Here is a 25,850-nt window from a genome sequence, read left to right as displayed (position 1 = left end):
GGTGCACAGTGTCCGATTATTTTCCTTTTTAGGGGTTAAGCCAGTATGGGCATAGCTTTTACTTTTGGCCCTTTGAGTTGTCGTGAATGGTTATCAATTTATATCGGCATGTCAGCTTCTTTTAAGACATACATATGTAAGTTCTCTCTCCTAACGAAGTGCTTGATGTAACCATGTAGTCCCATTGTTGTCAGTCAGCATCTGCACAATGTTTAGCTTGCAAAGTATGCACATGCAGTCTTACTTCCATTACCACACTGTTCTCTTACTGAGCACGTGAACACAGTGTCCATGTCATGCATTTACAGAGGCTTTCACTGCACAAACTTGTGAAGCTTGTGTTCAGCAGTATGGTCCTTTGCGAGATCTTCAATGCAGTGACAACTGGTTTCCATATCACTGGCCTGAGGAATTTACTTCACCTTGTTGCTCTCACTTATTCTATGGGGAGACCAGCTGTAGATCCAGCATTTGTCAACAAGATCAGTTCCTTGCTGCTTTTATGCTGCCATTGAGCACAGAAAATTCACATTACATAAAGTATTGCTGATTTTAGTTTACCATGTGCACACCCACGTATTGTTTTAACTGAAGTACACTTAACACTTTGCAGCCAGGTATAGTATGTTGTTGGGTTTTGCTTTTGAGTGTCTTTCATACAGTTGCATTACGTAAAGTTTCTGTTGTGTCCTTTCCACATACTGTGCACATAACATAATGAAATACCAATACAATTACAAAATACCTTTATCCTGTTCATTTGCTTACCTACCATTATCATCATTCGTGGGTCATTCCATGTCAATTCAATGCAGTAATGTAATGTTTTCAATCTGACTATCTTAGATTTCTTTCAAATTTGGTGCATTCAATGAACCAGGTAAGAGATGGAAAAATAGAAATTTTCAGGTATGTGTTGCAACTATGAAGAAAGTTATAGGTCTGTAAAATTTGGAATTGGTGCGAAATTTACATGTGTGTCACAACATAAATGATTGTAATTATGGTTCTAATTCAGCTGCAGCAATGCAAATGTCATTGGAAAGCTAACAAATAGACCTTCACATTGATATACACTCCTGGAAATGGAAAACAGAACACATTGACACCGGTGTGTCGGACCCACCATACTAGCTCCAGACACTGCGAGAGGTCTGTCCAAGCAATGATCACACGCACGGCACAGTGGACACACCAGGAACCGCGATGTTGGCCGTCGAATGGCGCTAGCTGCGCTGCATTTGTGCACCGCCGCCGTCAGTGTCAGCCAGTTTGTCGTGGCATACGAAGCTCCATCGCAGTCTTTAATACTGGTAGCATGCCGCGACAGCGTGGACGTGAACCGTATGTGCAGTTGACGGACTTTGAGCGAGGGCGTATAGTGGGCATGCGGGAGGCCGGGTGGATGTACCGCCGAATTGCTCAACACGTGGGGCGTGAGGTCTCCACAGTACATCGATGCTGTCGCCAGTGGTCGGCGGAAGGTGCACTTGCCCGTCGACCTGGGACCGGACCGCAGCGATGCACGGATTCACGCCAAGACCGTAGGATCCTACGCAGTGCCGTAGGGGACCGCACCACCACTTCCCAGCAAATTAGGGACACTGTTGCTCCTGGGGTATCGGCGAGGACCATTCACAAACGTCTCCATGAAGCTGGGCTACGGTCCCGCACACCGTTAGGCCGTCTTCTGCTCACACCCCAACATTGTGCAGCCCGCCTCCAGTGATGCCGCGACAGGCGTCAATGGAGGGACGAATGGAGACGTGTCGCCTTCAGCGATGAGAGTCGCTTCTGCCTTGGTGCCAATGATGGTCGTATGCGTGTTTGGCGCGGTGCAGGTGAGCGCCACAATCAGGACTGAATACGACCGAGGCACACAGGGGCCAACACCCGGCATCATGGTGTGGGGAGCGATCTCCTACACTGGCCGTACACCTCTGGTGATCGTCGAGGGGACACTGAATAGTGCACGGTACATCCAAACCGTCATTGAACCCATCGTTCTACCATTCCTAGACCGGCAAGGGAACTTGCTGTTGCAACAGGACAATGCACGTCTGCATGTATCCCATGCCACCCAACGTGCTCTAGAAGGTGTAAGTCAACTACCCTGGCCAGCAAGATCTCCGGATCTGTCCCCCATTGAGCACATTTGGGACTGGATGAAGTGTCGTTTCACGCGGGCTGCACGTCCAGCATGAACGCTGGTCCAACTGAGGCACCAGGTGGAAATGGCATGGCAAGCCGTTCCACAGGACTACATCCAGCATCTCTACGATCGTCTCTATGGGAGAATAGCAGCCTGCATTGCTGCGAAAGGTGGATATACACTCTACTAGTGCCGTCATTGTGCATGCTCTGTTGCCTGTGTCCATGTGCCTGTGGTTCTGTCAGTGGGATCATGTGATGTATCTGACCCCAGGAATGTGTCAAAGTTTCCCCTTACTGGGACAATGAATTCACGGTGTTCTTATTTCAATTTCCAGGAGTGTATGACTGTAATTATGGTTCTAACTCAGCTGCAGCAATGCAAATGTCATTGGAAAGCTAACAAATAGACCGTTACATTGATATGCTACATGAAAGTTTGAGAATTTTCATACTTAAGATAATTGACCTTGACCATTGATCTTTAATATCTCAAACACCCTATCTTCAATTTTTTAAAAAAGAATATATTTAATTGCTCCAGTATGTTACTATAAATATGGTAACTTTTGAAGATGGCACACCAAAGGCATCATGCACAAAAAATTATTTTGTCAGGATCAATACACTACCAAAATTAAGAAGGCAACACACAAATCCTTGCGTGAAACAAATCCTTGCGTGAAACAAATCCTTGCGTGAAACAAATCCTTGCGTGAAACAAATCCTTGCGTGAAACAGTCCATAAGTGATATTGTACAAAAATATGGTTTATATTATTACAGTGGTATTATGCATTGTGTTACATTACATTATTTACATACAGCTGTAATGGAAAGGCAATGAAAAGTTATTAGATCTCTTCTCACAATTCGCCAACTAAATTGTTGGTGTTTGCCAGATCTGATGCAGGGTGATTGTATGTACTTCCAGTTTGTGTCACTGGATTCACTCTTGTGATGCCACATTTTCTTATGGCAAGTGTCTGGTTTGGCAGGAAACACAAACGATGGAGATGGTCCATGTGGATGCAAGAAGTTGGCCTTTACTTCATCTGCTTCTTCACATGCTTTTAAGACATATGCAACCCACCAATGACACTCATACATACAGGCAACACATCCATGTATACTTGTTATTTCATTCGCCATAGAGATCACTGACTCTCCTCTACTCACTAAAGAAGCAGTATTACGCAATGAAGCTTATGGGTATCTGGAATCGTCCTTGTATTTTTGAACATTTTTTCAGCTTGGCCGTCTCTTCTTCATGATGCAAGACTGATGTATAACAGAAGACACATGAAGAAATATTTTCCTTGCACCACTTTAACAACTGTCGTGAAGTCAAAATGATTTTCATAAGGTCACTTGAGGCTGGCAACTCTTGCTAATCTCTACAGTCCCTGATACCCCATAACAAGGTCCTTTACCAGGTGCTATAGGAAAAAATGCCATTCTACTGCAACATCAAAACAATCTTGATGGTAGGACAGATTCATTAAGTTCTTTCTGGTTTTGTATTGAGCAGTACATCCATCCAGAAAGTAATAAATGTGCTTTGGATTTGAAAACTAACATTTTAAGAAATTGATGGAATTTGTCTGGAAAGAAACACACTGTATTATGCTGAAGGCAGTCTTATTTCCACTTATGATACATGTCGTATTTAATTAGTGCTCGAGTCTCTGCAGTAAGCTACAAATGGGAGTACTGTAGCTTGTGAATTATTCCAGTGAAATCCTTGTACCTCATTCAGAATGGTGAAGGATTAATTTTCTGCAAAGTCACAAAGAATAAGAAACTCATTTAGTTTGATACCTTCTTTAGTGCTTTTACAGAAATGTGACAATCATGCACACACTCAATTTTCTCACATAATGTCTTACCTGGCTTTGTTGTCACTAATATACCATGTTCTGCTAACTGTTTTGCTTCCTGTACCATGTAATCTGAAGCAGAAAATTCTTTCATAGTTTTCCTTATACTCCAACTCTTCGGAAGTTCAGTTAGAACTTTTCAGTTTTGATTTTGGTACTTTTTCTCACTCTGAAGCCTCTTTCTTCACCAGAGATTCACCTAAATACTGAATGCTACTATTTAAAGCATTGAGTACCACATCTGTTGCTACTTCATTTTCACTTAAATCTTCTCTGGAAGTACCTGGCACAATTGAGGCAACATCTTCACTGATCGTTGGGTTTCACAATATTTTTTCTATATTTACTGCAAATTTTTCCACCCAACAATACATTAGGATATTTGTTTATCATTCACTCCCACTGGCCGGAGTGGCCGTGCAGTTCTAGACGCTACAGTCTGGAGTCGAGCGACCACTACGGTTGCAGGTTCGAATCCTGCCTCAGGCATAGATGTGTGTGATGTCCTTAGGTTAGTTAGGTTTAATTAGTTCTAAGTTCAAGGTGAATGATGACCTCAGAAGTTTAGTCAGACAGCACTCAGAGCCATCCACTCCTGAACATTCCTTAAATTATTCTGCGCTCTTGCATGACCTTCCCTAAACGGACTGCAACAATACAATTTTGACTTTAAATCCATTTTTACTAACTACTTTATGACATTTACATAGCACTTTTTTGAAACAAGCCACTGCTGTAAAATATACGAAACAAAATTTGCATTATATATAGAGATCAGTGGACTAATGGTAACTAGTTGGAATGAGAGTGTCTCCGATTGGCTGTTCACTAGAACAGGCTAATGCCGGTTGGTTGAAATGAACGTGTGTATCGTCGACTGTTCATAGCTAGAAATATTAAGAAACTGGTCTGAATAAGAGTAACTGCTATTGGCTGGTGTAATAGAAGAAACTGGATGCATAGCTGCTTACTGCACGCTGATGGTGTACTTCAGTTGACAAAATAATTTTTTGTGCATGATGTCTTTGGTGTGCCATCTTCATATTTTGCATATTTATAGTAACATATTGGAGAAATTAATATATTTTCCCCCCCAAAAAAACAATGGGGTGTTGAGATATTCAAAGTCAAGATAAAGGTCGATGACCTTTAGTATGAAAATTCTCAGAAACCAGGTCTATTAGTTAGCTTTCCAATGGTACCATTTTCTTTGCTCTAACTGAATTATAACCAAAATTACAGTCATTTATGTTGTGACATAAAAAATAGAAAGAAACTTCCACATGGGGAAAATATATTAAAAACAAAGATTCCAAGACTTAGCAAGTGGGAAGCACCGGTAGACAGGCACAATAAAATAACACACAAAATTTCTAGCTTTCACAACCAACGGTTGGTTCTTCAGGAAAGTGGGAAGGAGAGGGAAAGACTAAAGGATGTGGGTGTTAAGGGAGAGGGTAAGGAGTCATTCCAATCCCTATTTTTTGATCTGTTCTGTGGGTCATTGAATGCACATAATTTGAAAGAAATGGCAGGTCAGGTTGAGAGGTGTGTCGAATTGACATGGAATGACCATAATATATCCCTCTAACATATTGTCTCCCTATTTATATGTAGTGTCATTGCTTGTCACTGTTTTCATTTTGTTACATTATTTAATTCCAGTTATATGAGTACACATTTTGCTTGTTTGGTTATTCATGCTTCATATAACATTCATACCGTAAGATGCTGTTTTCATTTATGGCATATATTGACATTCATTTCATTACAGTTTACAATGACTCCCTGTTGGAACATGTTTATTAGTTCAAAAGAATCAAAGTAGCAAACAATAGTCACAATGATAGATACTACGCACCACTCAGGTAACTACGCATGATGTCACCTCTCTGGAATTCTCCAGGGATGATCTACACACTTCAGGGTTGTGGAAATTTTACAGAAAGGTATTTGTGCACTCAGTTATGTCTAGTTAATAGACTAAACTGTGACCTTAAGAACAACATATCTTGTTCCCAGAATAAAATTTTTACTCTGCAGCAGAGAGTGTGCTGATATGAAACTTCATGGCAGATTAAAACCATGTGGTGGACCGAAACTCAAACTCGGGACCTTTGCCTTTCACATGCAAGTGCTCTACCATATGAGCTACCCAAACAACTCACGACATGTCCTCACAGCTTCAAATCCACCAGAAGCTCTTCTGTGAAATTGGCAAGGTAGACTAGGTACTGGCAGAATTGAAGCTGTGAGGATGTGTCTTGAGTCATGTTTAGGTACCTCATATGGGAGAGCACATGCCCGTGAAAGGCAAAGGTCCCCAGTGAGTCTTGGTCTGGCACCCAGTTTTAATCTGCCATGAAGTTTCGAAATATCTTTTTGTTTATAAACAATTAACATCTGATGATACCAATCTTATCAAATACTTATTCATTAAAAACAAATGTCAAAATTGTATTGTTGCAGTCCGTTTAGGGAAGGTCATGCAAGAGCGCAGAATAATTTAAGGAATGTTCAGGAGTGGATGGCTCTGAGTGCTGTCTGACTAAACTTCTGAGGTCATCAGTCACCTTGAACTTAGAACTAATTAAACCTAACTAACCTAAGGACATCACACACATCTATGCCTGAGGCAGGATTCGAACCTGCAACCGTAGTGGTCGCTCGACTCCAGACTGTAGCGTCTAGAACTGCACGGCCACTCCGGCCAGTGGGAGTGAATGATAAACAAATATCCTAATGTATTGTTGGGTGGAAAAATTTGCAGTAAATATAGAAAAAAATATTGTGAAACCCAACGATCAGTGAAGATGTTGCCTCAATTGTGCCAGGTACTTCCAGAGAAGATTTAAGTGAAAATGAAGTAGCAACAGATGTGGTACTCACACACACACACACACACACACACACACACACACACACACACACACACACACACACACACACACACACACACACACACACACATCCATCCGCACATACACAGGCACAAGCTCCTTCCCTCTTTCCTGACGAAGCAACTGCCAGTTGCGAAAGCTCGTAATTCTGTGTGTGTGTTTGTGTGTTTTGTTCATGTGCCTGTCTGCCGGCGCTTTCCCGCTTGGTAAGTCTTGGAATCTTTGTTTTTAATATATTTTTCCCATGTGGAAGTTTCTTTCTGTTTTATTTACAAATACTTATTCAGTTTTTTAAAACAGCTCAATATTTGCTTGCTGTGATCATTGTATGAAGGATAACCATTTCATGTGCTGAGGTTTACAGAGTTGTATCATCAGTACAGTATGTTATGTATAATGAGCATAAAACCATGATTACATAGTAACATACATGCATAAAAATTTTAATGTAATTTTGGTGTTTGACACTTTCAGGGTAGTGAACAGTCGATGCTTACAATGGTTAGGTTCCAACCCTTGGTTATTTGTTAGTACTCAGTCTTAGTTGAACATTATATAAGACATACTGCAACTGTTTTCTTCTGCACATACTTTCACACTATCACACTCGTTCATACACAAACTTTTCACTGTATTTACTTGCAGTGTGGTCCTTTCTGGTGTTTATATTGTACCTAACACTCTGCAAGCATTTATCTTTCTTTACCTAAAGATGTGTCGCTGCATCATTCCGTGGAAGAAAAGCTCAATACTAACTTAAAACTAAATTTTCATAGATAAGTGTATCGTGGCTGAATGGCTACTAATACCTTTTTCATATACTCGACCATATTTTCATTCACTTCAGTCACAGTCTTGCTATCATGAAACATATTTAATGCCATGTGTGTTTGAGGCATGGTGCGATGTCTTATTCAGTTTGCCACTTACACTGTACTCACTTTTTTACCTAAGACAAGTCTTTTCAATCAAAAGTGCATGCACTTTCAATACTTAAATTTTTAAGTATTGTACATATGTTATTTATATAGTAGCATAGCTGGATTCAGTATTTCATAGTTAAGCATCCCTTTCCTGTGGACATAATCCCTTAGCTTATCTTCATTTGTGTCTGTATTGTGTAGATAGTCTTAGTTGTAGCATACACACACTGTTTTCAATACCCTGTTTATTCAATAGGCTTTACAAATGGTAGTGCTGGCTGTATTTGATCAGGTTTGTTTATTTTAGGTGCTCCAACACTTCTAACTATTCTTGTCTGGTGTGCATGCACTTGCAGTTTGTTGTGTAGCTGTGACACCAATTTCATTGCAGCGAGTTATGTATTGCATTTCACGCTACCATGTGTTTCACAAGTTCATTTTGTATACAAACTGGACTACGTACAAGACAAAGTGCTGTATTTAGAGTATCATTGTCTCAAGATACAAGGACGAATTTTACTTTGGTGTTACAACCACTCATTTCATTGCTTGCACATTTGACATAAGGAAAAAACAAAAAATTTTCCTAACCAACTAATTATTTTGGCTTCAGTAGTAGCTTGTACCTTGCCTTCTGTCAAGTGTTCCTGTGTATCCTTATTTCTTTCATACAGCTTACCTTTCACATCACTATCTTGATCGTATCTGATGAAGCATATGTGTCTCAAGCTCGTGCCTCACCCTCATCTCAGGTCACAGAACAGGGAGCCTACTATGACTGGTTCAGGTTTTTGTAGCATTGCGGTGGCATCGGTCCATGGGTTAGGCACAACTTCTGCTATATAGAATGTTGGTGTTTGATTACCCCAGTTAGTATTCTGTGAGGCTGTCAACTGAAATTCTCTTTGGCTTTGCTTGTTCTCCAGCATTTGCACATTACTCTGCTGGCCAAATTATGCTGTTTGGATTATTCAACTGTCTGGTATTTTTTGTGTTTGCCAAATGATGGGCTGATTATTGTTGGTGACTGTTGTATGTACATATTTTACATATTCTATTTGCCCACTGTAGTTATTTTTGTTAAATTTTGCCCATTTATTTTATATCTGACCTTCAATTTACAACTTTTTCCACTGCTGTTGTGATTAACATTACAATTACCAGGAGTGTGTGGGAGTAAGGTTGCTATCTGTGTTGTCCTATGAATCCATTGTTCACTTGTTTATCAATAAATCCCTGTGGCCCTATCTGTATACTAATAGGCTTGGGTTGTATTGATCTCTCTTTGTATATCAAATCTGTTGAGTGCACTACATATAGATAGTAATTGGTGTCATGTTCCAGAATGATAATGAGTTTTTCCCTAAAGACAGCTTTTTAAAATTTTCAACTCTTATACTTGAGATACCAGGTTTGTCCAGTATCTGATTGTAATAAAATATTTTTCAAAATAGTTCCTTAAACTTCCGTGTTTGCTATCGAATGGAGCTGGGTTGAATACTTCATGTCTGAGCCTCACTTGTATGGCCTCAGACTAATATTTATCCAGAAAGGCTTTCTCTGACTTCATACTAGTTATGTTCTGCCATGTCCTTAGCCTATTGTAGACCACCACCATGTGTTTATCCAACAATAAATCTAATTTTATGGACTTCAGTCCAGGTAGAAGGTAAAACATTTTACAAGACTCTGATAAAGACCATGGGGTTTGTTGTTTGTTCTTTCCCGTCAGAGGTAAATACTAGACATTGTAAATGGCCAAGTAATCCCTCATCGGCAAGTAATGTTGACAAACTCACCACACTGTCAGTGATAGGCATGTTTATGTTTGTTCGTGGCATAACAAATGCACTTGCTCGACAGATACAGCTCTGTCAAGTGTTGCTGCATTCTGCAACCTTTGCTTTTTCCTTCGACAGGCTAGCCACATGTTGTGGGTAACCAGTGAAAGTACCCGACTTCTCTGAAAGCATGGGTTCGTTTGCTGTGAAATGTTTCGGAATGTCAGTAGTTTTAGCAATACTGCCCCATAACCTTTGCTCTGCGTCCTTTAAACTGGAATATATTTGAGCCAGAAATTTTGACTGGCTTTCTCTTTTGGAGTTGCTTCTACTGTATCTACATAAATTTTACACTCTGATACTACCTTTTCAGCAAGGGTGTTGCCCTTATCCAGCATCCCGGCTTCAGCTTTTTCACTTATTTCCTTTACATCTGCACATATCTTTGGCAGATTTCAACTAAACTTAACTGATCCACTGTTAACACTTAATTTTTGTACTTCTGTAGATAAATTTTTGTACATGTCTTGCAGCTCACTGACTACATTCATCACATTTCTTAGTGACGCACCCACTTGGGACAGGGCTCCTGAATTTGGGAGTGTGCTTCATTGAGGTTTTGTAACTCACATGCTAGCTGTTCCTGTTTATCACCTATGGATAATACTCTTTCCATTAACATGTTTATAATTCAAGATATATCCTTAGTTATTTCTTGTTTTAGTTGTTTACATAGCTCTGTCATAATTCATCATATAATTCAGTACACATGGTTTTGCTCACCTCACTAAACTGTTAACTAATATTAGTCTTGAAATAGTTAAATGCCTGATTTTACTGTATGAACCATTGTCCTATACCCTGAAGTAGTTTTGTTACACTTTCCTGAAATTCCTATTTTGTAAACTTGTGTTATTTGGTGAACGAGTTTTATGAAATTGTTTGTCTCACTAGTATTTACATTGTTTTTATTATCTGTTTCCTGTTCTTGCAATCGACGTGAAGTGGGCTAGTAATCAAAGGAATTTTTCCTGTTGTGCCCTTCAGTTTCACTATTTTAAGAAATGTTTCCTGGTGATAACTGAGAAATTGTCTTATCAAGCATCATAAAAGTGGACGCCCCAAGTTTAACACAAAATTGGATAGCGTACCATTGCTCTACAGAATGATTCTTTGTGCCATGTTACATAAACTCAAGTTTATCAATTAATGGTACCAAAAAGTAAAATGTAGTTTTGAGAAAAATCCATTTAAAGTTTAATATTGCAATTCTGGTATAGTTATTGATGAGAATTACTTACCACTATTTTTCATGCACCATACTGTGCATCATCTGAATCATACTGATCATTTCTTCTCTTGATCCCTCTTCCTTTCTGCCCGGATTTTTTGTACGTTTTAAATTAGCAATATCTGCTTTTCAGATTCTCTCTATGCACCAAGGATTTTGCAGTATTTCCAATAGATTTTGTGGCCAATGATTTACACCACCATTGAAGCATAAAATAGCATCATAAACACCAAATTTGAGCATTCTAAGCTGAACAAATACAGTTTTTTGTAACTGGTTCAAAATGACAGAAATCTCATTCATTTAAATTTTGGGTTTTGACATGAAATTTCTTCAACGGTGTATCTTTACGAAGGTCTCTAAATATGAGTTTAATTTCATTCATTACTGATGCTGGTAAAGAATGTTTGTGGTCATATCTGGCACCACTACTGTACTTGCACCAAGTGTCAGGATCATTCGGGAAAAGACCATGCACTGAATTTTAATTCATGGAAATCTTCTGGAGAAAGGTAGTCCATACAGTTTTTTTATGTTTTCTAAATTCCTTACATTTCTTCTCATGGCCAAGCCATAATAATTCTGTTATCTATTTTAACATTTGTCAGGTGACATTTATCACCCTCCTTCTTACCGTCATCCAGTACTATTTTTGACTTTTCTTTCAATAATCTTTTCAACCTGGACCCCATTCTCTTCTCGATATGCCAAATGCACTCTAATTTAGAAATTGTGACATAAGGACCATAAGGTTGTTTTGCACACACCTAGTCGTAAGCCTTGTTGTCTTCATCTCCTAAATACTGTGTGTATCTGTTTGCCACTGAACAGTTAAAAATCCTGAGAACTCTTGCTACTTCCCTCCCACCACTTTAAGCAGTATAATTCATCTGACATTTATGTTCATGCTCTTTTTCAGTTCCACTACCACAATTTTTAAAGTACTTGCTTAGAATCTCTACATCAATTACCTTGCCAGTATGAAATTATGTAGCTGTCAACACTATTTAGTGAAGTGTGCCCCTGTTTCTGCCAGCTGCCATCAAAACATTAACAAATAGCACCACTTTCACTGACATCACTTTCGTTGAGTGCTTCTTTAGCTGCTTGCTTCATGGAGATTTACGAACTTCAGGAACAGCAGTACCAGTAACATTATTGTAAGTCAAATTTTGCAGGATGATTTGGAATGTCAAGTAATGCATGTACAAGTTTGCTTACCTCCATCCCTTTACCAATATATATGAGACCATAAACTAGTCTTATGTTCTCATATAAATTATTATTAGCCTTTTTTGACGTCATTGTTGTAGCTACTCCACCAAATTTTTTAAGACTGTTTCAGGTTTGACACAACCTTTTTATGAATATGCTGATTCTCACCCAAAGATGCATCACCACCACATATTATGCACACAGTATTCTTGGAAATGAAACTGCAGAGCATGCTAAGGTTCACCATAATATTTCCAAACAAATGTTCATCTCTACAAGCTGACTGGGAGGAAATGCCTTGAAGACACTAGTTTCTTTCTTGATGTGTGGATTTTCTTTATGTCCAACATTCTTGGTCCTTTCACCCACTAATCTCATTTACCTTTACATATTTATTTCCTCTGAATTTTAATTCATGTGAGAATTTCTTTATTTGCAGCATTTTTATGAAAACACGTGAAGCCAAAGAAATACTTCACTCACAAGGAACTTCACCAAGTACAATCATTAATGTTTGAAAACAATAACATGATCACAAGAACGGGTATCGATAGTAGATGTAGGGTAGGAAACACTGAAGCAATAAAACAATAGAAGCATGAAATAATATACAAGGAGTAAAAGAATGCTGTGCGTTATCTCTGCATGGGGTAAAAATGTAGGCATGGCATTTAAATGCCAGATTGCACAGAGCATCAGGAAAACCATCGCATCTCAAAAAAAATTGTCTTATTCTCTCTCTCTCATACACACACACACACACACACACACACACACACACACACACACACACACACACACACACACACACACACACAGCTACTTCCAGGAGAAACTGCAGGACCAGTCCAGACATGACCCTTATCTCCGTCAGCATGGTCTGGAAGTGAATATAGTCTCCCAGAAACAGTTTATTCTTTTAGAATACTTTGAGTCTCTTAAAACCTTCATATAGGTTTACCCCACTTTTCTTAAGTGAATGGAAGTTCTTAATATTTTTAGGATTGTGACACTTCTTACTTCATATACTTTTGCAAAGTCTATCATACACTACACACTGCAAATACCATGTTTTGTTGTAATATAGTTAGAAGCTTTGTACACATTTCCTTCTAGATCAGGAAAGCTTTTTCTTATATGAATATACCCCCACTATTGCCAATGTGTATCTTGGTTCTTATAATTTTGTTTCATAAATTCACTGTCTTAAAACACAATTAGGTAAGTAAAAAAATTCTACGCCAATTATGTTTTGCATCAACTAACAAACCTTTTAAGACAAAAGTTTGTAATGACATTAGTTGCTAGGGGTCACTGATTTAAATCAATGGGGAAGTTAAAAATTCATACAATGACTAACCCAGATCATCTGCTTACTAGGCTAATGCACCGACCATTGCACCATGCTGATACTGTGGTCATCACAACTGCACAGACTACCATAACATGCTCCTTGTCAGACTCAAATTCTCAACTTATCCACACTCTATGGATGTAGTGCCCCTTGCCAATTGTCTTTATTACTCACAGTATTTTGCCAAGCCCCACAAGAGTTCGACGAGCATTGTGTGCATCTACACGGAAATTATCAGTTGGTTGTCCCCACCTTAATCATATGTATACAATGTCTATTCTTTCTGATATGCTTGAAATAACAGATGTCACATATGGCTTTTTGCTGTCTTACTTTGTTTATAAATGTTACACAGTTTTGTTACTAAACAAAACAGAAGTACAACAGACTGAAAACTATCTTTGCTTTGTATGTAGTATGTTAAGGCACAGCTAGTGTTTTCAGATATATTTATCATGAGAAATTACATTATCTCCCAGGTTCTCTCAGCACAATTGGTTAATTGTGTTCATCAGAGTGTTCATAGGAGTTTGTATTTCCATTTTCACTAAGTATTTCACAGATTGACTCATTCTTTGTCTTCGGGTGCTCCAAGTTGCACTGTCACATATACTCTTAGCCTGGACTCCAAAAGTCCAAGTATACAGAACTCCAGAACTCCTTAACTCCCAGCTCTGTAGGATAACGGGATTGGTTGCAAGAACAGTGTTCAAAAATAGAAATATGAAGTCAGCTGAACATGCAGAAGTACACCAGTCACCTTGGGAAACTCGAGTTGGAGATTAAATTCAATGGCTCATGAATTTTCAGTTGCAACTATGCCTTAAAATTCTCTTCAGTAATTAAAAATGAATTTGCAATGTCATTTAAGAAAAAAATGATCATACTGAAGTATTTTATGTGATAAGTGAAAGGGCACAAAATGGCAATAACTGAAATATCATTAAAACAACTCAGTTGCCTCCATTCCTTGGCAGTAGTAAAACTAATATTATATGACATGTACAGATATGTATTGAATTCTTACTTACCCTTACTCTTGCCCTAGCTTTCTCCACAGCTTGCATTTCACCAGATATTGAAACTTGGTTATTTTTTTCAGTTGGATTACTGCGGTTCGAATCAGGAAAATGAATGTGACAACCTGTTTCCTCCATTACTTTCTTTATTGTCAGACCTCCCTTTCCTATTATATGTGAATGATCAGTGTAGCTGACATCCAATTTCATTGTCACCCTGTTGCTCTGCAAGAAAGTTAAATTTAGTTTATTAGCTTTTAAAATATTTCTCCAGCTCCTTACACAGAGACCAGTTCTGAAGGACATGCTAAAATGAGTAATACCAATGCACCACCTCCAGTTACCCTAAGAAACTTATTTTCTGAAAGTATACAGGTACACCACATGTGGATTAACTCTTGTTGACATAAGAAACAAACTTCTTTTCAAATGAGTCAGATACTCGTACAAAAAGGGTATGAAAATGTATTCTACATCTACATGATTACTCTAGAACTCACACTGTAGAGTGCCACTCAAAGTTAACACAGGGACAACACGAGCACCCATCTAGGTACGAGTCAAAAAGTTTGGCATCTGGAGGAGAAAGTTGGTTGGAAAGAATTCACCACAATGAAAAATGCAATTATTTAATGACCACCACCACCACAACTCACTTATCTGACAGTTTGTGCCTGCATAACGTGCCTTGAGTTATGCTGTCTGACGCTCAGAGGTGAGGTACAGGCTTCCACCTAGAGGATGTCTAGATGAAGAAGAGAGGCAGGAGGAAGAAACAGGCAGGAATGAAGGAAAAGAAAAGGAAAATGAATTAATGAAGAAAGAAATAATGAAGAAGAAAGAGGTAAGGGTTATGGTTAATGTCCTATCACCAATGATATTACAGATGGAGCATAAGCTTAATTTGTTTTTGGTAACGATTGGTAAGGAAATCATCCATGACATTTAAAAGGAAGCATCCAACCATTTGCCTAGAATGATTTAGGGAGATCACAGAAAATCAATCTGTTGTGGCTGGAGGTGGATTTGAACTGCCATCCTCTCCAATATGAGTCCAGTGTGCTGACTACACTGCCATCCACGTGGTTTGTATGGAATGCTCCAGTTGTCGGCCACATACCACCGTGATGGACTGACTCAGTACCGATGGTGCTGCTGGCTCGTAGGCAACATATCCGTAGTTCAGTCAGAATAAAATCTAAGCTTTAAGAAATTGGAAAACCTATGAACTGGTGCTGAGGAATCTGAGGGTGTTAAGCCTTCTTATGCTGTTTGCCTGAAGATAGCATACACTGGTAACCATGTTAACAAGGAGCACAATCCAGTAAGGGGAGAGAGGAATCTTAGCAGAGGGAACCAAGGTGCACTCCAGCAGGAATTCCCATCTGATGGTAGGTACCAGGATGACCACATCCATGTGTTTAAAGGGAATGGGATGAATAAGGTGTAAGTGAATTGTTGAATGGTGACTACGGGACTAGTCTGAAAGGCACCAGTGGCCAGGTGCATACTACAAAGGTTTAAAGTTGATGAAGTAACGAAGTCACAAACCTGGCAATCATAGCCCAGTCAGGAAAAAACCAGAGCCAGGTAAGTGTGAATAAGAGTAGCATAATCTGCACCTCAAGATATGTGGGCAAGGACGACACACGCTTCTGCATGCAGCTGGTCTTCATTTTATGATTATTGTGCAGTTAGGTTGGCTTTTTATAAAAAAAAGGAGGCCCAAGAAATGGGACTGTGCTACAGTGTGCAGGTACTAGGTACCCAAGTAGAATTTCAGGTTAGGGTGAATCACAGCATGAGGGCAGAAATGCATGGCCAATGTTTTTGTAGAAGAGAACTTCAAAGTCTTAGGAAACAGCGTATGTAGAGGCTCACCAGATGGTGCATTTGACCTGGCATTAAGAATAGTCTATCAAGTGGGAGCTCTACCAAATGTAAAAATCCAACATTTGAGGCAGCAGTGACCAGTGGCCCAACAGAGGACACTGACTCGATGAGGGAAAGAGTGACACTCAACGGAGCTCTGTGGGGGCAACTTCCTCTTTGAAATTTGGGGAGCTGAGTTATGTGCCAGCTAACTCAGAACAATCTGTGGGATAAAAACTGACAAAACTGTAGGAGGGTCATGGAAAATGAGAAACTTGACAATTCCAAGCAATGTCATACACATTATGCATGTCAGAAAGATTGAGACAAAATGTTGGCATTTAGAAGAAGCCTGCCAGATAGTCATTTCCAACAGAAGATGATGGATTGTCCATCCCAGAAACTTTACTGATAGGGTACAAAAAGCCACAAGATTTGAGAACCTAGCACAATATGCAGGCAACCAACCTTTTAAGCAGCTTACAGAGCATGTTTGTCAAGCCAATTGGCCAGTAAGTATTGAGAGATGATGGCGTTCTTGCTTGCCTTAATGATAGGCCATGCTATCTAACTGCAAGAGGGAAAGGCACCTTTGAGCCAATGACTGTTTCACACCATGGGCAGACATTACCTTTAGAGAGTGTTCAGGTGCTGGCTCATCTGGTGGTTAATTGAATCAGGGCCTGGGGCTGGGTTGTGGGCCAAGGTAAGTTAGTTTGAGAGGGTATATGGGACCAAACAGCAAGGTCATCAGTCCCATAATCCCTCTGAAAAAAGTGGACAGATCTAGTCAGGGGAGTCAAAGTATAAAGTTAAAAAACACACAATAAAAGGTGAGATCAAATCTAAAAACTGGAAAAATAGCAACAACGACCACCCTGCTGCTGCTGCTTCAGGAGTAAAGCAAAACCTTTTATCTGGAAATAAAAACCACTTTCATGGAGGAAACTGAGAACCAGTTCCACCAGGCTAATATGAAAATAAGAAATCTGGGAGACTATATTTAACACAAAGGACCAAAAGAAGGGGACATTACACCAACATGTGGGATACTACAGTATGGCTCCACAACGACATTGTGTTGAGTGGTTCTTTACACAGGAGTTAACACTCGGTGAGCCTGGTATGATCACTGTGTAGACAGCATAGAACAGTGGACTACTTCCTAGAGGAGCAGAAGCAAGAGTGCCAAACTGCAGTAGGCTCCTTGATTGTGTTGAACTTTTTACTGGGAACAGCAGAATACCAGAAGTCACTCCACTTTCATGCAAAGATAGGTTTGATGTAGATTCACATATCCGCAGCATGAATCGTGAAAGGAAATGGGGGCAAGTATCTGCTTCTCTAGCCAAACGGTCAGCCAATTCATTCCCTGGGATGCCCACATTACTTGGGACCCAAAGAAAGACAACTGAGCAGGCAGCAAGGCCAAGAGCAGAGAGAAGGTCATGGTAAGCAGATACTAAAGGGTGAGAAGAGTAGCGTTGGTCAATACCCTGCAGGCTGCTCATTGAGCTGGTACAAATTAAGACTGTGGAGGGAGGCCAGAGAAACAAAATGGAGGGCTCTGAATGGCTAGAAGCTCTGTTGTGAACACACTACATGATCCCAGCAATAAAAGGTGTTCTAAGCCAGTAGGAGATGTGAAAGCATATTCCATCTTATCTTAGAATTATCAGTGTAGAAGATGGTTGGTTTGGTTTCAGGGCACAAGAATAACTAGGGTCATATGCATCTAAGTCAAAACTATAGAACACAAAGACAGAGTTACGAAGTGACTGTCAATCTGAATGGACATATGAGAAGACAGTTAAAGACAGGGATGTGGAGAAACGGCTACAGAAGACACCTCACAGAAATGGAGATCCACCACTAAAAATTAAATGACCTTCGCCATATTGCTTTGACAGATAAAAAATAAAATGTCATCGCCAGCCCACACTACTTATGCTAGAACAGCCAATAACTGAGACAGCACATCCAATCGGGAACATAAATGGTTAAAAAATTGTGCAGACAGTCAAAACATGGGCACAATGTATACGAAGTGGTGGGGCAGTGCCACTTATCAAGTGATGACGGCTAAAAAGGCTGTGACCAATAGACAACATAGTTAAAATGACCTCCTGGCAGGAAGGCCAAGGAGGTTGTCTAAGGTGCTGGGAGAGGCTTAATAATCCAGAGCTCACTCCCATGAAGGGAGGACCAACGGCAATGCCAAAGAGACATCACCTCCTGATAGACGGCAATGCATGGATCATTGGAGGGAATACATGAACTAGTAGGCTGAGGCAGGAGGACTGCCGCCTTTGAGCAGCCTCTTTCTTGACAGACTGACATGACCAGGAACCCACATAAATATCACAATGGCTCCATCAAGAGTGAACAAGTGCGTTTTCCTGGACCCATTGCACAAATGGATGGGCAGTGTACAGCACACAAACTTTGAAGGGCACCGAGATAGTCTGAGCAGAGGACAATTTATGATGCCAGATTTACTCCATGGCCTGATACAGGTGAAGAGCTCAACTGTAAATACTGAGCAGTGTGGTGGTAGATGGTGGTGCCACCCTGGAACTCTGCAAGGATGGGACATACAGGACACCAAAAAACCGTACAAGTGTCAGATCTTAGGATCCCACAATAAGTTGGTCATAATCTGTAGTCTAGGCACCATCCAGTGTGGGGTGGGATGAAATACAGGGGTTGAATTCCAGTGAGTGGAGATGGTGATCCCAATGGAGGGAAGTGAGGTGTATTCCAACCGGCAATCCCACCCATGGGCAGTTGTCATGACGGAGACATCCCTCATTCTGAAAGAAGGCAGGGTACACTGGATGGTGAGGGAATTGACAAATGGGGATTGCATAAGAAACAGAGCTAACACCATTACATCTGTAGAGGGGGAATCCCCCACTTCTGCAAGAAGACTGTCTATGGAATTAGTGCAAAAGGCACCAATAGCCAGATGAACCCCACAGTGATTAACAGGGTAAAGTATTTGCAGAGTGGAAGGAGCCACTGAGCCATTAACGTGACTATCATAATCTAGTCCAGACAACAGTAGAGCATGGTAAAAGATGGAGAATAGTGGCACGATCTCCACATCAAGGTGTGGAGGCCAGGAGGCAGAGAGAATTAAGCTTCTGCATACATGTAGCCTTTAGGTGGTGAATATGGGTCAGCCATGTCAGCTTTTTATCAAAAATGAAGCCCAAGAAGTATGACTGTGCAACAACATTGAGGAGCTTGACACCTAAATATAGTTTTGGATTGGAGTGTATTGTGAGTTGACGACAAAAATTCTTAAACTGCATCTTCGAGGGAAAAAACTGGAAGCCATGGCAATGGCCTACACAGAGGTCCATCAGATGGTGCCTCAGTCAGCAGATGCTACCAAGTGGGAGCTGCACCAGATGCAAAATTCATCAATGTATAATGCCAGAGTAACCACAGGCCCAGTAGAGGTTACAAACAAATTGATGGCTATGAGGAATAGCGTGACAATACAGAACCTTGTGGGACACCATTCTCCTGAATCCAGGGGTGCTGAGTGAAGTGCCAATCTGACCTGGAAGAGCTGGTGAGAAAACTCGTGTATAAAAATCTGAAAGAGGCCATGGAAACCCCAGTCATGGAGGGTAACTAAAATGTGATAACAAGGCATGTCGTTTGCCTTATGTAGGTTAAAGTAGGCTGCAACAAGGTGCTAGCAGTTAGTAAAAGCTTGTTGGATTGCTGTTTCCATTCTGAGTAAATGGTCAGAGATCATCCTTTGCAGAGGACAACGATATGGAGATTAAAGATCATGAGATTTGAGTACCCAACATAATCTGAAGCTAACCAACTGCTTGAGCTGTTTACAAACTACATTCATCAGGCTAATTCGTTGGTAGCTGTCGAGTGACATTGGGTTCTTACTAGGTTTATGGACAGGGAAACTGTACTGTCTCACCATTGTGACAAGAAAGCACTCGAGCCACATATGGTTGCAGACCTCGAGGAGATGTTGCCTCAGGGGATTGACCAAGTGATGCATCATCTAGCTGTGGATGGAATCTGGGCCTGGGGCCATGTTGCATGAAGAGATAAGAGCCTGCAAGACTTCACATTCAATGAAGGGTTCATTATAGGATTCAATGTTCTGGGTTGAGACAGGAGTATTTTCAACTTTGTTTTTCTGCCGGAGAAAGGTGGTAAGATAGGAACAGGAAGCCAATGCCACTGTGAAGTGTGTTGTCAGGTATTCTGCAAGGACCAATGGATCGGTGCACATTGGAGATTAAGACCCTGAACAGTTGACTGTCTCTGGTGGCCCAAAAGGCTACAGAGGTTGGACCATACCTGTGATGAGGCAGATGTTCCCAGGGCAGAAACAGAGCACTCCCAGTATTCCTTTTTACACTGCTCTAACAAGCCTTAGCATGGAAATGCTTAAAATTGATGAAGTTGGCTTGTGAATGATGTCGTTTCAATCACTGCAGGATCTGTCAGCTGTTCTGGACAGCAACTGCTACACCTTTCATCCACCACAATACCCAACAATAAAGGGGACCTGTGGATAGGTGGACGGCAGTGCCAGCAGCATAATAGAATAGTGGCAGAGATGCCTTTTATGTCCGCATCAATGCAATTCAAGAGGGATACATCCAAGTGCACACTGCAGATGTATATAAAGGCCAATTGGTCCTTCATGTGGGCCCGTCTGCGGGTGGTGGCAGTGGGACAATAGAATCACTGGAAAATGGTCACTATCACAAAGATCATTATGGGGTAACCAATTTAGGGAAGCCATGAGAACAGGATGAGATTGTGAGATCGATAGCAGTAGAGCTGCTGCGAATGGCATTGCAGTGGGTAGTGGACCTGCCATTGAGGAGACAAATCTAGGGGTCTATTAAGTTGGTCCCCCCACGGGGGATGGTGTGCATTGAAGTCCCCAAGGAGGAGAAACAGGGGCTCGAATTGCTGTATTAAGGTAGACAATTCAACATAAGGAAGTGGCCTACCTGGAGGTAGGTAGACATTGTGAATGATAATTGCTTGAGTCTTTCACCCTCTTGCCAGTACTGTTTCCAAGTAGGTACAAATGGGATCCAGTCACTAATGGCAATGGAGGGAACCAAAGTAGAGATCCAACCAGATTTGTTTTGTTGTAGGGTACAAAACCAATTAGGGTCATACAGATCACACCAGTACTACCCTGGGGCTGGCACGGTACCAACAGAACACCTGATAACTATGAAATGTTGGTGAGTGGTCATCGTGGAAGTGCATTGCTTGAAAAATAATGCAGAGTAGGAGGAAACAAGATTACTTATTTCTGATTGGTGATGATAGTACTTGAATTTCACTAGATGGTTGTGTGGTGAGATTCCAGATCATACAAGAAAAGCCGAGAGGAGATCATGTTAGTATCAGTGGTTGTCACTAACAAGGATGGGATACACCCATAAATAAGATGTCAGACTCAGGTTGTGAGGGGAGAGATGGCACCTTTGGGGGCACAGGGTGGGCCTTGTCTTGGGTCTTAAGTTGTTTCTCCTCCTGCTCCTCCTCCTCTTTTGAAGGTGGAGAAGGGCAGGGGACGGAGGGAGTACAGACATCTGCAAGATCTGGAACCGAAAGACAACAGGCAACCTCGGGGTGCAAAGATAGTGCGTCTCATGGCTAAGTTGTGGTAGGACACTTCTGGCCCGATGGCCCGAGACACACAGGAGATGGATTCCTGGTGTTGGGGGAGGGGGGGGGGGTGCCGATCACTGGAAAACTGCAAGGTAGGGGGAGGGGGAGGGGGAGAGGGATGAGGCTGAGAAAGAAGAGGGAGGGGAGGAAAAAAATTAATAGGGCAGAAGTTGAAGAAAGTGACACTGGATGGAGACACACACACACACACACACACACACACACACACACACACACACGTGGTGGATCACAGTCACTTCCCTCATGGAGTGGGTGCCCGTAACCACCACACACAGGATCTGCTGTACAGCAGGAAGATGTATGCCCAAAACAAAAGCCCTGAAAGCACATCATAGATGGTGGAATGTACAGCTTCACATCACATCTGTAGCAAATAACCTTTACCTTCTGTGGGAAGTTATCCCCCTTTAAAGCCAGAATGAAGGTGCCAGAATCAGTGCTGTTGTCTTTGGACCCTTCTGCACACATTGCATTCATTTTACTCAGAGTCACTCCAGATTAGCCCAGAGATCCTCATCAGTTTGCAGGACGAGGTCCCTGTGAAAAAGCACTCCATGGACCCTACTCAGAGTTTCGTGAAGGGTAAGACACTGTGACATTGCCAGGATGATCACAAACAAAGAGCTGCAGATTGGCCAGCAGAAGCAGCTTTGATCAACAAAGAGCTTGACCACATCTTACAGAGACACTCCATTCTACCAAATTTCTCCTTACTATTCTCCACAAGAAAAAATAGCTTTGTGGCAGTGAATGTGATCCCATCTGTCCTAGTATAGATGAGGTAACAGGGAAAGTGTTCATTCCAAGATAGCAAGCCTGGCCTTCCTCCCATGGTGTAACCAGGGGTGTGAAGGCTGCCAGATCATATGAAGCAGCATTCAATGATTCTTCCCCATTTGAAGACAGCTGTTTGAGAACAGCCAGGTTTTTGCAACTTGGTACGCTCCATGTGCCAAGCATGCACTATGACACCACCCACTCTGATCAGGGAGCTCTCCTGATGGGCGCCGCCCAACCGCCTAACATGGCAGCCCTTGCTTTGAGTTCTCATGCTCCAGGAAGAAAAGCAACATCATCTTGATGTACATGGGGATGAACAGCCCAGGTATCAGTAGTGTGATCCCTGTGTTGTCAGGGGGGCTCACACAATGGGTACGTAACAGCCCCACCACACAACTGTCCACACATCCTGGTGACATAGCAGGGTGGAGGGAAAGGAAGAGCAGAAGGAAGACGGGGAGTGGGGGGGAGGGTGAGGAACCCACACCATAGATGCCAGGGAGGGATTTCTTTCCCAAATGGTTCGCTACAAACAAAAAATTTGGAAGGGATGGTCAAACCAAGTGCAGACCTGAAGGACAGTAAGGATGAAAGAAAAGACAGAAGGAACAAAATTGCAAGCAACACAATGTACCAGATGAATAGCCAGGTTGATATAAATCAGAACACTGAGAAAGGGGAAGAAGAGGGCAATGGGGAATAGGGAGGAAGAGCAGGGTCAAGGAAATGCAGCCAGAGACGGAAAAATTAGCTGCAATAGTGAGGGGCCCCATTCCAATCTCTCATATTGTGCAAAAAGAAACACCTGTATCTTCCCAGATGAGCTCTGATTTACCTTATTTTATCATGGTGATCATTTCTCCATACGTAAGTTGGTGCCAACAAAATATTTTCACATTTGGAGTAGAAAGTTGGTGATTATAATTTCATGAAAAGATTCCACCGCAACGAAAAATGCCTTTGTTTTAATCATGTCCATCCCAAATCCTGTATTATTTCAGTGACACACTCTCCCTATTTTAAAAACAAAGATTCCAAGACTTACCAAGCGGGAAAGTGCCGGCAGACAGGCACATGAACAAAACACACAAACACACACACACAGAATTACGAGCTTTCGCAACTGGCAGTTGCTTCGTCAGGAAAGAGGGAAGGAGAGGGAAAAAAGAAAGGATGTGGGTTTTAAGGGAGAGGGTAAGGAGTCATTCCAATCCCGGGAGCGGAAAGACTTCCCTTAGGGGAAAAAAAGGACAGGTTTACACTCGCGCACACACACACACACACACACACACACACACACACACACACACACACATATCCATCCGCACATACACAGACACAAGCAGACATATTTAAAGGCCTTTAAATATGTCTGCTTGTGTGTGTATGTGCGGATGGATATGTGTGTGTGTGTGTGTGTGTGTGTGTGTGTATGTGTGTGTGTGTGTGTGTGTGTTTTGTTCATGTGCCTGTCTGCCGGCGCTTTCCCGCTTGGTAAGTCTTGGAATCTTTGTTTTTAATATATTTTTCCCATGTGGAAGTTTCTTTCTATTTTATTTACTCTCCCTATTTTGTTATAATACAGAACATGCTGCCCTTCTTTGAACTTTTTCAGCGTACTCTGTCAATCCAATCTGGTAAGGATGCCACACTGTGCATCAGTATTGGGATAGAGGACAGACAAGCATAGTAAAGGCAGTCTCCTTAGAAGATCTGTTCGATTTTCGAAGAGTCCTGCCAATAAAACAGTCTTTGGTTAGCCTTCCACACAACATTTTCTGTATGTTCTTTCCAATTTAAGTTGTTCCTAATTGTAATTCCTAGGTATTTAGTTGAATTTATGCCCTTTAGATTTGACTGATTTATGATTTAACTTAAGTTTAATGGATTCCTCGTAGCACTCGTGGATGAACTCTCACTTTGTTATTTAGGGTCAATTTCCAATTTTTGCACCATTTAGGTATTTTTTCTAAATGATTTTTAATTTGTTTTGATCTTCTGATGACTTTATTAGTCGATAAATTACAGTGTCATCTGCGAACAAAATATTTATATAGGTAAGGGGCCTATAACTACCCTTGGAAACACCAGAAATCACTTCTGTTTTACTCGACGACTTTGTCAAGTACCATGAACTGTGACCTCTCTGATAAGAAATCATGAATCCAGTCACATAACAGACATATTCCATAAGCACGCAATTTCACTGCAAGTCGCTTGTGTGGTATGATGTCTAAAGCCTACCAGAAATATAGAATCAATATGAAGTCCCTTGTCAATAGAACTCAACACTTCATGTGAGTAAAGAGCTAGTTGTGTTTTACAAGAACAATGTTTGCTAAACCCATGTTGACTGTGTGTCAATTTTCTTCAAGGTAATCCATTATGTTGGAACCCAATGTATGTCCCAAAATCCTGCTGGATATTGACATGGGCCTGCAATTTAGTGGATTACTCCTACTACCTTTCTTGGATATTGGTGTGACCGGTGTAACTTTCCAGTCTTTGGGTACATGTCTCATCGAGCTAACAGTTGTATACGATCGCTAAGTGTAGAGCTATTGCATCAGCATACTCTGGAAGGAACCTAATTGGTATACAGTCTGGACCAGAAGACTTATTAAGCAATTTAAGTTTCTTCACTACTCTGAGGATATTTACTTCTATGTTAATAGTGTTGGCAGCTGTTCTTGATTCGTATTCTGCAATATTTTCTTTGTCTTCTTCTGTGAAGGCATTTCAGAAAGCTGCATTTAGTAACTCTACTTTTGTAGCACTATTGATTGATTGAGAGGGGTTATGGGACCAAACGGCAAGGTCATCAGTCCCATGATCCCGAAGCGAGTCCCAGAAGAAAGTGTCTACTGAAAGTGGATGGATCCAGTCAGGAAATTTAAATTATAAAATAATGAGCATTAAACATGCACAATAAAAGCATGAAAGTTAAGACCATATCTAAAAACTGGAGGAAGGGGGCAG

The 25,850-nt window shown here is 41.1% G+C and overlaps 1 protein-coding gene across 2 annotated transcripts in view; it reads right to left on the bottom strand.

Annotated features, from left to right (window-relative positions):
- The window catches only part of LOC126336634 (protein bicaudal C homolog 1), a 282,230-nt gene that overhangs the window by 72,196 nt on the left and 184,184 nt on the right, over positions 1–25,850 (bottom strand). For both annotated transcript variants that reach the window (XM_050000527.1, XM_050000528.1), the window contains one exon: positions 14,526–14,738. In XM_050000527.1, coding sequence (XP_049856484.1) covers positions 14,526–14,738 — 213 coding nt within the window. The remainder of the gene's footprint in view (positions 1–14,525; positions 14,739–25,850) is intronic.

The sequence above is a fragment of the Schistocerca gregaria genome, chromosome 2 (assembly GCF_023897955.1).
Source record: "Schistocerca gregaria isolate iqSchGreg1 chromosome 2, iqSchGreg1.2, whole genome shotgun sequence".
NCBI classification, from domain to species: Eukaryota; Metazoa; Arthropoda; class Insecta; order Orthoptera; family Acrididae; genus Schistocerca; species Schistocerca gregaria.
The sequence above is the reverse complement of the archived record's forward strand: the minus strand, read 5'-3'. Positions and strand labels throughout refer to the sequence as shown.